The sequence below is a fragment of the Microtus pennsylvanicus genome, chromosome 11, assembly GCF_037038515.1.
Source record: "Microtus pennsylvanicus isolate mMicPen1 chromosome 11, mMicPen1.hap1, whole genome shotgun sequence".
Taxonomy (NCBI): domain Eukaryota; kingdom Metazoa; phylum Chordata; class Mammalia; order Rodentia; family Cricetidae; genus Microtus; species Microtus pennsylvanicus.
In genome coordinates this window covers 24,370,072-24,383,891 of record NC_134589.1, presented here as the reverse complement: position 1 = coordinate 24,383,891, position 13,820 = coordinate 24,370,072, and the positions used below count along the sequence as shown (strand labels likewise).

At 40.5% G+C, this 13,820-nt stretch overlaps 1 protein-coding gene across 6 annotated transcripts in view; it reads right to left on the bottom strand.

Moving 5' to 3' along the window:
* Positions 1-2,673: 2,673 nt before the first annotated feature.
* Positions 2,674-13,820, bottom strand: part of Fbxo47 (F-box protein 47) — a 30,826-nt gene continuing 19,679 nt past the window's right edge. For 4 of the 6 annotated variants that reach the window (XM_075990875.1, XM_075990876.1, XM_075990874.1 and 1 more), the window contains 5 exons: positions 13,462-13,638; positions 9,678-9,824; positions 8,217-8,359; positions 7,482-7,641; positions 2,674-6,056 (listed from right to left, as the gene is read on the bottom strand). In XM_075990875.1, the coding sequence (XP_075846990.1) occupies positions 5,944-6,056; positions 7,482-7,641; positions 8,217-8,359; positions 9,678-9,824; positions 13,462-13,638 (740 nt within the window). In that variant the 3' untranslated portion in view covers positions 2,674-5,943. Of the gene's footprint in view, positions 6,057-6,634; positions 6,940-7,481; positions 7,698-8,216; positions 8,360-9,677; positions 9,825-13,461; positions 13,639-13,820 lie in introns of those variants that run through there. The other 2 variants (XR_012912293.1, XM_075990877.1) reach the window with 2 other exon arrangements.

Here is a 13,820-nt window from a genome sequence, read left to right as displayed (position 1 = left end):
GTCAGTCTCAAGCTTCTGGGTTTAAGTCATCTTCTTGCCTCTCCAATAGTTAGAAAAAAGTAAACTTTTTTTTTTTTATTCTAGCTGTCTTAGAATCCATTATGTACTTTAGGCTGGCCTTGAATTTGTGACAATCCTCTTGCCTCAGACTCCCAAGTACTGGGATTACAGGCATAAACTACTACTATGTCTAGCTGGAGAATGCTATATTTCATATTTAAACTACATGTATATTGGCATTCTCAAGCACCATAAAATACTGAAATTTTTTATTAACATTCTTTTTCTTTATATGAATTTTTTATATGAATTCTTTAACTTTTTATTGTTGTTATTTTTGGTTTTATAAATGGTTTCTCTGTAGCTTTGCAGCCTGTCCTAGAACTAGCTCTAGTAGACCAGATTGGCCTCAAACTCACAGAGATCCGCCTGCCTCTGCCTCCCTGAGTGCTGGGATTAAAGGTATGCGCCACCACTGCCTGGCTATTTAACTTTTTTTTATGTGCACAGGTGTGAAGGCTATCAGATCGCCTGGAACTGGAGTTACAAATGGTTGTGAGCTGCCATGTGGGTGCTGGGAACTGAACCCAGGTCCTCTGGAAGAGCAGCCAGTGCTCCTAACTGCTGAGTCATCTCTCCAGCTCCTAACACTAAAATTTTTATTTGTGTAATATGAAATTTTGTATACATTTTACAGATTTCTGTTCCAGTGCCATCATGTCCAGAAAGATGGGAGTTAAATCTGGCTCATGCCAATGTGGTAAAACGGATCTAAATCACTAAAAATTATACTGAAAAAATTAAGATGACATAATCCTAAGAAATATTACACTGTTTAATTTTTTTTTTTTGAGGCAGGGTTTCTCTGTAGCTTTTGAGTCTGTCCTGGGACTTGTGCTATAGCCCAGGCTGGGCTCAAACTTGCAAAGATCCGCCTGTCTCTGCCTCCCGAGTGCTGGGATTAAAGGCATGCGCCATCACCACCTGGCTCTACACTAATATTTTTTGATGAAAGTCTAGAAAGTGATATAATTTATTTTATGAACATTATTAAAAGGGTAAATTCTTTTTTTAAAAAATATTTCTTATAGTTTATTTAGTTTTTATGTGCATTGCTATGAAGTGTCAGATCCCCTGGAACTGGGTCTTCAGACAGTTGTGAGCTGCCATGTGAGTGCTGGGAATTGAACCCTGGTCCTCTGGAAGAGCAGTCAATGCCCTTAATCGCTGAGCCATCTCTCCAACCCCTAAAAGGGTAAATTCTAAGAAAGTTAAATAAAAGAATGAAACGCTGCAAAGCCAGACACCTTCAATGTATTTTTCTGAGTATGTGAATTCAAACTGGAAGTTTATACTTGAAATGGGACTGAAAACATTTATTAAATTTCAGAAGAGACCTTGCTTTTCAAAAAAGATGTTTAAATTTAGCATTATTCAAAATTTAAAATCCTTTAACGTATCATTTAAACTTGAAATTATAAATAACATTTTCCCTTAGAAACTTTAGCAGAGCTGAGGTGGAAACTGTCTATTTATTGAACTTGGCTTTTGTTAGTCCTAGAATCAATACTTCATCTTAATTTTAATATTTTTTTCTTAAAACCAGATTTAACTGTGTAGCCTTGGCTAGCCTGGAACTTGTTCTGTAGACCAGGCTGGCCTCAAACTCACAGAGATCCGCCTGCCTCTGCCTCCCAAGTGCTTGCACCACTATGCCCAACTAAAACACAGAAGGATCACTTAGCTATCTTAGGCAATGTCCTGGGTTGTCTCTGCCTCCATCCCACTGAAGGAAGGAATACAGACACACACTGAAATCTTGAAGTTTCAGGCAGTTACTGGTAACATACCATATTTACTTAGGGGTTTGGAAGTGGGTTAAACTGATAATTCTAATATCTCTGTTTTAGTAGCAATTGGAATGATGCTTGGAGATTTCTCTGAATTAAAAGAGAACAGTGTTCTCCTTACAGATTACTGCTCAGTTTATGAGAAATTGCTAGCAAATGAAGTTATTAATCTCTGGATGTTATACTATTAAGGATAAGATAGATACATTAGAACTGTCTGCTTCCCTGGGGCCTGCACTGTAGCCTAGGAGTAGAGTGGTGTCGGGCACGCCTGAGGCCCTGAGCTCCCTCCTCAGCTCCAGAACAGAGCTTTCCTAGCACGTGCAAGGTGCTGGCTTCGGCTCCCACCCCAGCGTTTGAAAACAGGGCTCAGTTTGTTTTGTTTTGAGACAAGGTCTTGCTGTGGATGCAGTTCTGACTGGACTAGAACTTGGTGTGTACATCAGGTTGGCTTCAAATTAGCAGCAATCTTCTTGCCTCTGCCCCTACCTCCCAAGTGCTGGGATTACAGGCACACAACCAGCTCTAAAATTCAGTTTTTAAAATCACTGTAGAGTTTAATTGATAGCTTAGTCAGGCAGTGGTGGCAGGAGTCTTTAGTTCCAGCACTCCAGAGGCAGAGGAGGAGCTCTGTGAGTTTGAGACCAGCCTGGTCTATATAGTTCCAGTCCAGCCAGAGCTACATAGTAAGACCCTGTGTAAAAACAGAGAAACAAAAGTTAACAGCTTAAAGAAAGAGAAGTACATTTCAAGAAAGTTAATGACTAGAATAATAACAAACTCTGAACATAATCAAAATACTTCCAGTTTAAACTTAATTTTATTAAAATGAATAAGGAATTAAATAAAATTTAGCAAATACAATATTAGGTATCAAAAACATTTAACACAACACAGTTCTTTTGAGATAACAGTGCACATGGCTAGTGGACTGCTAATAAGATTTCCAGAACACACAGAGGCTGTCAAAGGCATGTTCAAACCTGCAATCATTTGATTGAGTACTATTTACATAAGGATGCTGACCTTGAGAATAATCCCACAAAGACGGTAGTGTTTATTTCTTAGACATAAAATTGTTCTGCCATTACACCTTCTCCTGGGCACCTCATGCTGGCTCTGCTCTCCAAAAGTGAGCAGTTACCCTAGCAACAAAGTCCTGAAAGGGCCACGGAGTCAGCCCAGGATAAGGAACTCAGAAGCAGCTGCTGAGGAGCCGTGCCGAACTTTGGCTGGATCCTACTAACTGCCACATACGACGGAGGGGACAGATGGTGTCATCCACAACAGTGTGAGAGGAATTTATAGGTTCACATGGTTAAAAGAGTCATCACAAGATATAAACTTCAGTTCTAAAACAAGTAGTTACGTTGTGTGTGCACCACCAACAACCAGGAGCAGTGTTGTGATGGAAAAGGAAAGCCCACTCTAGAAACCAAAGCCAAGGGGAGCCCTGGGTCTCCAGTGATCGTGGAGGCTGATGTGGTGTGGGAGAGACGGGAGACACTGTGTCTCTGGTGGAAAATGGGCGCAGTGTTTTGTGGCCGACCTAGTCTAGTCAGTCCTAGTGCTCTGGGCTCCTCACTCTCAAAGGCTCCATTATTTTGTGGTTAATTAGACGGCCTGTTACTTATCCCCCTGAACAAATGCTTCCTTCAGTTAACGTCCTCTTTAAAACTCAAAATCACTTTAGTTCTGATGATAAATGTACTCAGCAAAACCAACTGGATCACAATTGTGGAAATCACAAATTTGTTTCCAAATTTATTTTGTCTGTTAACAATTACACGAAAAACTTGTCAATTTACTTTTTAGAGAGAGGAAAAAAAAGTGGTGGCACACACCTTTAATCCCAGCATTTGGGAGGGAGAGGCAGGAGGATCTCTGTGAGTTCGAGGCCAGTCTGGTGTACAAGAGCTAGTTCCAGGACAGGAACCGAAATGCTACGGAGAAACCCTGTCTTGAAAAATCCAAAAAAAATAAAAAAATAAAAATAAAAAAAATCAAAAAATAAAAGCTTCTTTGATAAAATTTCTAAAAATGACTTTGGTGAAAACTTATATGTCATTCAAGGAATTAAAGCAAACGTCATAATTACACATTTCTGTCTCTAAGAAAATAAAATTATCTTTTAGAAAAAGATTTATATTTATCCTGTGTGTACGGGTGTTTTGCCTAGATGGATGGATAGGTGGATGTGCACCATGTGTATGTCTGCAGAGGCCAGAAGAAGGCATGGATCCCCTGGAACCGGAGTTACAGATGGTTTTAAGCTATGTGGGTGCTGGGGACTGAACCCAAGTTCTCTGTAAGAACAGTCAGCTCTTAGCCCCAGAAAATAAAATAATCTATTTATCAAAATCTTTAGAGGAGGATGTGGTGGCATAAACCTTTAATCCCAATACGCGGGAGGCAGAGGCAGGCGGATCTCTGTGAATTTGAGACGAGCCTGGTCTACAGAGTGAGTTTCAAGACAACTAGTGGTGTGTAGAGAAACTCTTGAGTCAAAAAAAAAAATCAAAATCAAAAATAAATAAAAATAAATAAGTATAATCTTTAAAATACTGTTCATAGTAACATTTGATTTTTTTCTTTTCAAGATAAGGTCACATTGAAATCACTAGTGCTTCAGAAGTCAAAATAGTTATCTTTCCACAGTGGTTATGGAAATATCACAGACAGAGGAAATATGAAGGGCTCTGAGGTGTTACTTTGTATTCTAGTAGGTGCTGTTACCAAAGCTGCCTAGCCTGATTGCTACAGATCATTTCCTCAACTGAGCAGAAGAAAATGAATGAGGTTTATAAAAGCAAGACTCTTCCCCCACCCCCAAATCTTCAAATAAAAAAATTCTTCCTACAGTAGAATTATAATTGGACAGCACAAAGGCAATTAATTTTGATACTTCTGTATTGACGGTATTATCACAATTTTTATTTCTCCACAATTTTTACTGTTCCTCAGTCCTATCAATTTTCTGAGCCCTTTTGTTAAAATTCATGAATTTTCTTTACACCCTGCCATTGAAGATAATTTCCTTATCTCCCAGTGTTTTGAGGAAAAGAAGTCCAGCGGAAGGTATTGGTGGGCTAGGGATCCAGTTCAGAGGCAGAGTGCTCCTTTACTCATACAAAGCCTTGCATGAGACTGAGGCCAGGGGCAGGAAGAGAAAGCAAGAGCTCCAGAGTCCCTGCGTTACAGGTCCCTTCCTAGGAAGTGGAGATGAAGGGAGGTGGTAGGTCTACTCAACGGGCTGGAGTTCTTTCTGCCTGTCTCCGCTCTCTGGCTACTCTGAGCATGTATGTTTTCAGCTCCCATCATCAAACCCTACTTTCTGGGATAGGGAGGACAGGCCTACCAAGAAGGGGAGTCATTTGTGAAGATGTTCAGACAATTTACTTTCATTGTGTTTATCTCCTGCTTGCATTCTCTGCTCTAATCCCCAGGGAAGTTACAAGATGATTCCATTATCTGAAGATCCTCTCTTTGTAGACCTTTTGTATGATTGTCTTGCAGAAAATATATGTATATGTGTCTATATGTATAAAATATACATATATGTATGCATTCCGTTAGTTCATACAAATTATAAATGAAATATAAGATTTATTTTGTAAACATATGCTGAGAAGGTGGTGAAGAATGTGACTTACATAAAGCACATTCTGAAACAGTATTACAGATCCTCACAAACATTTGCGCCATATTTGCTCAACCTAAGCAAAATGAACAGATAGCACTAGTTAGCAACTGTGAATCTGTTCTGAATAAAGCAGAATTAGCTCCTGTTTCAAAGAGTCACACGAATAGGTTGAGCAGGCTGCAGATTCTGAACATCTTAACATCCTGTTGTGAGTTACCAAGACTGGGAAGGCAGAGCTTACTTTCTAGAAGAGTCACAGCACATTCTTGGGTTTGCTGTTATTTAACATTAATCAGAGTAAAGCAGTTACAGCTAAAATCCTGTGCAGCTGGAGTTTCTGGCTAATTAGATTGTCAAAAGTCCAACAGGTGCTACCCTTGGATGTGAACAATCATCACTCTCCTAAGGACTAGTCTGGTGACACAGTCTTTAAGTGACGAGGGTCTTGACTTAGGAAGAGGAAGTATTCATGGACAAGTATAGCACCTCCTTATGGAAGTTCGCCTGAGCATGCAGAAGATGGAACAAATTCAGGAAGCCTCTGTCATCGTCATCACGCTCTCCTGTGACATATATACAGGAACAGACAGCAGGGAGAGGAAAGAGTTAAACATCTGAGCACATGGCTTAGGAATGTAAGTTGTTCTAAGTGTTTCTAATAATATTTAAAGAGAAGAATTTTTGTTGATGGTCTTTACTAAGCCAGACTTTCACCACTAAAGCTATGAAATTAGACACTAGAGAAAAAACAGGAAAGGACACCTGTCTAAGTTTTAGCATCTTTAAATTTATGACCTTGGGAAAGTCAGGTTATTTCTGTGTTTCCTTTTCCTCATCTATAACACAGGGCTAATGAGGAGCTGGAGAGATGGCTTATTGGTTAAGAGCATCAGCCAAAGCCGGGTGGTGGTGACGCACGCCTTAATCCCAGCACTCGGGTGGCAGAGGCAGACGGATCTCTATGAGTTCGCGGCCAGCCTGGTCTACAAGAGCTAGTTGCAGGACAGACTTCAAAGCTACAGAGAAACCCTGTCTTGGGAAACAAAAACAAAAACAAAACAAAACAAGCACCAGCCAGTACCTTATTGCAAAGGACACTGGTTCAATTCTCAGCACACACTTGGCGACTCACAACCATCTATAAAGTTCCAAGGGATCCAACACCCTTCAGACATGCACATGGTGAACAGACACAAATGCAGGCAAAATGAAACGACAACAGCAAAAGCCAGGTGGTAGAGGTGCACAACTTTAATCTCAGCACTTGGGAGGCAGAGGCAGGTGGATTTGTATGAGCTCCAAAAAAAGCTTTTTTAAAAAACAGGGTAAACTGGGCAGTGGTGGTGCAAGCCTTTAATCCCAGCACTTGAAAGGCAGAGGCAGGTGGATCTCTATGAGTCTGAGGCCAGTTCCAGGACAGGCTCCAAAGCTACAGAGAAACCCTGTCTTGAAAAACAAACAAACAAATAAATAAAACCCACAAAAAACAACCAACCAACCATCCAAACAAACAAACAAACAAAAAACAGGGTTAATTGTCATGCTGGTCCCCTAGTACACTAAATTAGTATCTATTAAAACCTATAAAAGGTCCAGTGTGGTAGTCTCATGCCTCTAGTCTCAGAATTTGGAAGGCAGAGGCAGTTACCTATCTGTGAGTTCAAGGCTAGCTTGGTCTACATAGCGAATTCCATGTCAGCCAGGATGAGAGAGAGAGAGAGACAGAAAGACAGAGAGAGAGAGAGACAGAGAGACAGAGAGACAGACAGAAAGACAGACACCCTATCTCACAAAACCAAAATCAATCTCCCAATCTCCCAGGCTCGGTTCCACTATGTAGCCCAGGCTGGCTCAAACCTCAGATCTTTTGCTCAGGCTCAAGTAGATGGACCATAGGTGTGCACAACCAAGCCCCACTAGTTGCATCTGAGGCTGAGACCTGAAGGCACTGTCACCCACTCCTATGTGCTGCCTACACTCTCACCTACCAGACATGATAGGCTGCAGCATTTCCATGGTGATACAGGCAAAGGCATTGGCCACACTCTGCAGGAAGCTCTTTCTCTCTGCTGCAGTGCTGAAGACCTTGCAGACCTTCTGCATCATCCTCACTGTCCAGTCCATGCAGTACAGCTCCTTCTCACACACCTGAGTCACATGCACAAAGCACTACTGTCGGTCTTCACGTGAAAAAAGCTGTAAAGCTTAAAGTGGTGGTGACAAGGACAGCTTACAACGTAGCAGTTTACGGACTAAGATACCCCACTGAGTCGGCTACAGGAAATGCTCAGCAACGACGGTGCGGGTTGGCCCAAGCCTGTTAACCCAGCACTCAAATTCAAGGTCACCTTTGCTTACGTAGTGAGTTTGGGGCCAGCCTGGGCAATATAAGACTGTCTCAAAAACCAAAAACAAACAAATAAAATATGTACTTTAATATGTAATATTTTTATTTTATTTAGTTTTTCAAGACAGAGTTTCTTTCTTCCTTCCTTTTTTTTTTTTTGTTTTTGTTTTTCGAGACAGGGTTTTTAATATTTTTTTCTCTAAATCTCAGTTCCTGGTAGACTGTGCGTGCGTGTATGTGTGTGTGTGTGTGTGTGTATGAGAGGCGGGGCGGGGGTAGTGGGGCTGGGGCTTTGTAAGCACCAGGGAAGCAGCTCCATTGCTGGGTCAAATGAATGCTAAATAACTTGTCAGAGAAAACCTTAGTTTCTACTTACCAAAGCCAAAAAGACTATGAGCCTTGCCAGCTCAATGGCCCTTCCGTTCACAGCTTTACTAGCCATGAACGTGAAGCAGATGTTGTTCCCACTCAGGATTAGGAGGCGTGCATTATTCTCCAGAAGCCACTCCCTGGGAACCACTTTTATCAGAGGAAGAACAGTTATTTAATGATAAATTACACAATTGCTGTAGTAAACATCTTTAAACACATTCAATATTATATTACTTATTGGAAATGTAATTAGTGCCAAGGGAAATACTCAGAAACAATGTTTTAGGTTTGTTCTTTCTTTCCTTTTTGAGACAGGGTTTCTGTGTGTATTCCTGGCTGTCCTGGAACTTACGCTGTAGATCAGGCTGGCTTCAGAGGTCTGTCTGTCTCTGCCTCATGAGTGCTGGATTAGAGGTGTGTGCCACCATGTCTGTCATATTTTAGTTTTTCAGTTACAGCATTTAGCCAGAGACAGGGATCACCCCATGTCATGGTGTTTATCATTGTGGTTTTTTTGTTTTTTTTTTTTTTGGTTTTACGAGACAGGGTTTCTCTGTAGCTTTGAAGCCTGTCCTGGAACTCCCTTTGTAGACCAGGCTGGCCTCGAACTCACAGAGATCTGCCTGCCTCTGCCTCCCGAGTGCTGGGATTACAGGCGTGCACCACCACTGCCCGGCATGGTGTTTACCATTGTGCTGCCATAGCTGAGTCAAATCAATTTTTCTACACATTCTTCAGCAGGCAAAGTGACATGACATGTAAGGACAAAGTCTTTGTAAACGTCAGAGTAACTACTTAACCCTCCCATACAGCACCAGAGGGCTTTTATATAATCTAGAAGGTATGTATGTGTAAGAACTTGTAAATGAGAGCAAGAAAACTCATTAAACTGTGAAGTGACCTAATTATATTATATATAAAATTGGGAATTGAATCCCTCCTGGGGAACTGTTGGCTTTGATGGATGCTATGGCAATGGGAGACATTGTTTCAGTTGTGTACCCACTGGGGAGTCTACCAGGCTCCGAGTGACAGTTCCATGTGGACAGACCTGGTTAAACTTAGTGAGTCACAAAACAAAAAGACATGATAGAGAGAAAGTCTTATAGGGAGGAGGAAGGGAGTCTATGGGGGGAGGGAGCTAAAAGAGGGCAAAGAGCAAGAGTAATCAGAATATATAAATGCATGAAATTGCCAAAGAACAAATTTAATTTAAAAAATTGCAAATTGAAATAAACACATTCTTAAACCACATGTATTTACATACTACACACACACAAACATAACATAAAACTAAAAATGTTTCAGAGCAGTAAGTAACAAAACATACTTAAAACTACATATTGAGCAATTAGTGATTTCTAATACTCTCTTCATTGTTACCTAGGGGATTTTCTATATAATTTTATAGCTGTATTCTAAGCATAAGTTTCTATTACTCTATATTAGTAAATACACATTTTACCTGAGAGTTCATCTACAAGACTGATAACATCATCTGCTGTCCACTCTTTGGTACCCGTTTCATACAGCAGCTTAATGGCATCAGCCAAACCTTTCAGACTGGATTCATCTGTGGGCCCTTCCACCATTTCCTGCCAAATCACCTGCCCTGGATTGAAACAATAAGTAGGCTATGACAGAATAGATAGTTTTGTGAAAAAGACTTCAGGATTTGTTTAGAATGGAAAGGATTACACAATCCTATTACTTATATAAACTACATTCACCATTAAAATGTAAATTCTACTATCATCATAAATTTGAGTTTCTTGTTAACTGTGATGAAACACAGCAACAATTTCTAAACCAAGCAACTTGAACTTGAAGAACAGTGTGTTTGTGCCTTCTCCTGAGGAGCTTGTACCCATGCTCTGGTAAGTCTTCCTTTCAACAATTCTCTGAGAAACCCACACCCATGTTGCCATGTTACTTTCTTCTAAGAAAGAGTTCTCTTAAAGTCTCTGCTTAAGCCTATATTAACATATATTTTTAATTTAAAATTTTGCTATAGGGGATTATAGAGGTTTTGCTTTATATTATTTTATGTGTATGAATGTTTGCCTGCATATATGTCTATGTAACATGTGTACACCTAGTGCCAGCAGAAGGCAGAATCCCCTGGTATGGAAGTTACAGACAGTTTTGAACTACCATGTGGGTGCTGGGAATCAAGCCTAGGTCCTCTGGAAGAGCAGTCAGTGCTCTTAGCCACTGAGTCATCTCTCCAACCCTTTATATTAACATATATTTATTTTTGTTGAGACAGGGTTTTTTTGTAGCTTTGGAGCCTGTCCCGTAACTAGCTCTTGTAGATCAGGCTGGCCTCAAATTCACAGAGATCCACCTGCCTTTGCCTCCCGAGTACTGGGATTAAAGGAGTGTGCTACCACTGCCCGGTTTAACATATCTTTATTAAGCCCCAATTCTGCTTCAAAACAAAACAAAACCAAAGTGCTTTTATCTATTTATTATTTGTTTTGTCCTTTTCATGTGTGAGTGTCCATGCATATGAAGGCTAGGGTGTCCTTCCTTAAGAATCATTCACTTTTTTATTTTTGTTTTTTTGAGACAGAGTCTTTCACTGGAACCTAGGGCTCACTTCTCAGGTTAATATGACTGGGAGGTCCAGGGATATGCTCATTGCTGCATCCCCAGTGCTGGGATTACTAGCGCAAGCCATTACACCCAGATTTTTTTTATAATTTATTTTTATTTTATGTGCTGCACTGGTGTTTTGTCTCCATGTTTATCTGTGTGAGGATGTCGGATCCCCTGAAACTGGAGTCATAGACAGTTGTGAGCCGCCATGTGGGTTCTGGGAATTAAACCCAGGTCCTCTGGATGAGCAGCTAGTAGTACTCTTAACTGCTGAGCTATCTTGCCAGCCCCTACACCCAGATTTTTATCTGGGTACTGGGGACCAAAGTCAGTTCTTCATGTTTGCACAGAAAGCACATTAAGTACTGAACTTTCTCCCAGCCTCAAAGAACAGTGTTTTTAGTTCAAAGATATTACCCTATAATACAGATTAGAATATCAACTGCTATAATTTTACTAAAATCAAGTCAAATCTATTGGTATCCTTCTAGAAAGGAGCTTGCTTCTATTAGTATCTTTCAAACATTTACATCACAACAGAGCAGCTCAGTCATCTTCTATTTATTTATCTCCCACAATCTTCTCTGCAGCTTATACACAACAACATTTCCATTTTAAAATAAAAGTCCTGGCTGCTAACCAATATGCATTAAAACTGGTTATCTATTGATAAAAGTTGAATAAGGAAATGTAAGATAATTTTTGACACTAATGTAAGCACAATCTAGGTAATAAACTTTTTTAAAAAGTTATGAATCTGAAAACCTAACACTAAGTAAATCATCAATTTGGACCACTGTTTTGTTTTTTAGTATCATTAGCCCCTTCAAGTTGCAAATATAACTTTGAGTTACATTAATGTTTAAGATATAAAAGCAGTCAGGTATGGTGGCCCACACCTTTAATCCCAGCACTTGGAAGGCAGAGGCAGGCAGATCTGTGAGTCTGAGGCCAGCCTGGTCTACAGAGTGAGCTCCAGGACAGCCAAGGCTACAGAGAAACCCTCTCTCAAAAAAAGAAAGGAGAGGAGGACAGGAATATACCTGGTTTTGACTCAGAGAAGAACAATTCCTGTCTTGAAGCTCGGGGAATGCACAAGTTAATGCGGTATGTTTTGAAACTGTGAAGCACATTTTAAACTAGCACTGATGAAGCTGAGTAAAGACAAAAGATCTTCCCAGGGTCTGCAACGTGGCCCAGTGGGTGAAGGTGTAAATATGCTTGCTGTCAACCTGATGACCTAACGGCCATCCCAGAATCCCACAGTAAAAGTGAGAAGTGATGCCTGAAAGTTGTCCTCTGATCTCCACAAACATGCACATTACACACATACAAAATAAATAATAAATAGATGGTAATTATTTATTTTTGAGAAAAAGTTTTACTGTGGTGGTTTGAGTAGGTATGACCCCCAGAGATGCATGGGTTTGAATGCCCATGGGGAGTGGCACTATTAAGAGGTATGGCCTTGTTGGAGAAAGTGTGCAACTGTGGAGGCAGGCTTTGAGGTCTTATATGTTCAAGCTATGCCCACGTGTGACACAGTTCACATCTACTGTCTGAGAATCAAGATGTAGAACTCTCAGTTCCTTCTCCAGCACTGTGTCTGCCTGCATACCACCTGCCATGATAATGGACTAAATCTCTGAAACTGTAAGCCAGCCCCAATGAAATGCTTTCCTTTATAAGAGTTGCTGTGGCCATGGTGTCCCTACACAGCTATAGACCCTAAGACACTATGCATCTCTGACTGGTCTGGAACTCTATGTGTCGGAATACAGTCCAAGAATGGAGCCATGTGAGAAGAGTTCTGAGTGCTTGTGAGAAAACTCCAATAAAACAAGCCGAGTGACTCAGTTTCTTCAAAAGTATGAAATTTTTCTTGGGATATGTTTTCATGCTTTTCCCAGGTGTAGCGACAGAAGTGAGTTTATTTCAGATTATTCATTACAAATAGAAACTGTTATTTGTTTATATGCCTCTGTGGAAAAACATGTTTTTACCATGTATGGCTTGTCCTTGTGATACAACACTTTACTAATGTAAATCTTCTTCTTTTTGAGATAGGGTTTCTCTGTGTAACAGCCCTGGCTGTCCTGGAACTCACTTTGTAGACCAGGCTGGCCTTGAACTTACAGAGACCTGCCTGCCTCTGCCTCCTGAGTTCTGGGATTAAAACCTTGCACTACCACCGCCTGGCTTCATGTGACTCTTCTTTAACCCTCAGAGTTAGAAATTGTCTGATGTTCTGAATAAAGTTGGCTATTGTGTGAGATTTTAGTCTGCCTCATTTTTAGGTTCCATTCTTCCAGGTCCCATTGCCTCTAGAGTGGTAAAAAGATGTGTAGAATAGCCTGGCCTTGAACTCACAGAGACCTGCTGCCTCTACCTCCTGAGGAGTGCTGGGACTAAAACTGTGCATCAACCAGTAGAGTTTTTAAAAGCCTTCCTAAAGTAAAAGTAATTAACCATGGGGAGAGGAGTAGGGGGCGGGAGAGAGGAGTTGGGGGAGGGGGAGGGAAATGGGAGGCGGGGAGAAGGCGGCAATTTTTTTCAACAACAAAATAAATAAATAAAATAAAAATAAAATTAAAAAAAGTAATTAACCAGGTATATAACATACATCCCTGAAAAAAAATGGTGCTTACCATCCTGAGGAGATGTTGGTCCAAAGATAATATATAGCAATCTTGCCTGATTCACCATTGGCCATGGTTTTAATATTCGAGTCAACCAAAATGCAGAATCACTTCGTTGTGTCCAGTGATCAAGGAGGACATTTCTACAGAATAGTCTAATCCTTAACTCCAGCTTTCGGGCACTTCCTATAGATAAAAAGTTGTAAATCATTTTTTTTTTTAGAAAGGTAAGTTCCATAGTGGATAGTGATCAGAGCCAGGTGTTAACCACTGTGGTTAAAAGAGAGATCATAAACTGAGTGTATAAACAGGAAGTCACCAAGAAGTAAAAGGTGCCCTAACTTTAGAGTTTGGCTTTCTTCTTGTGC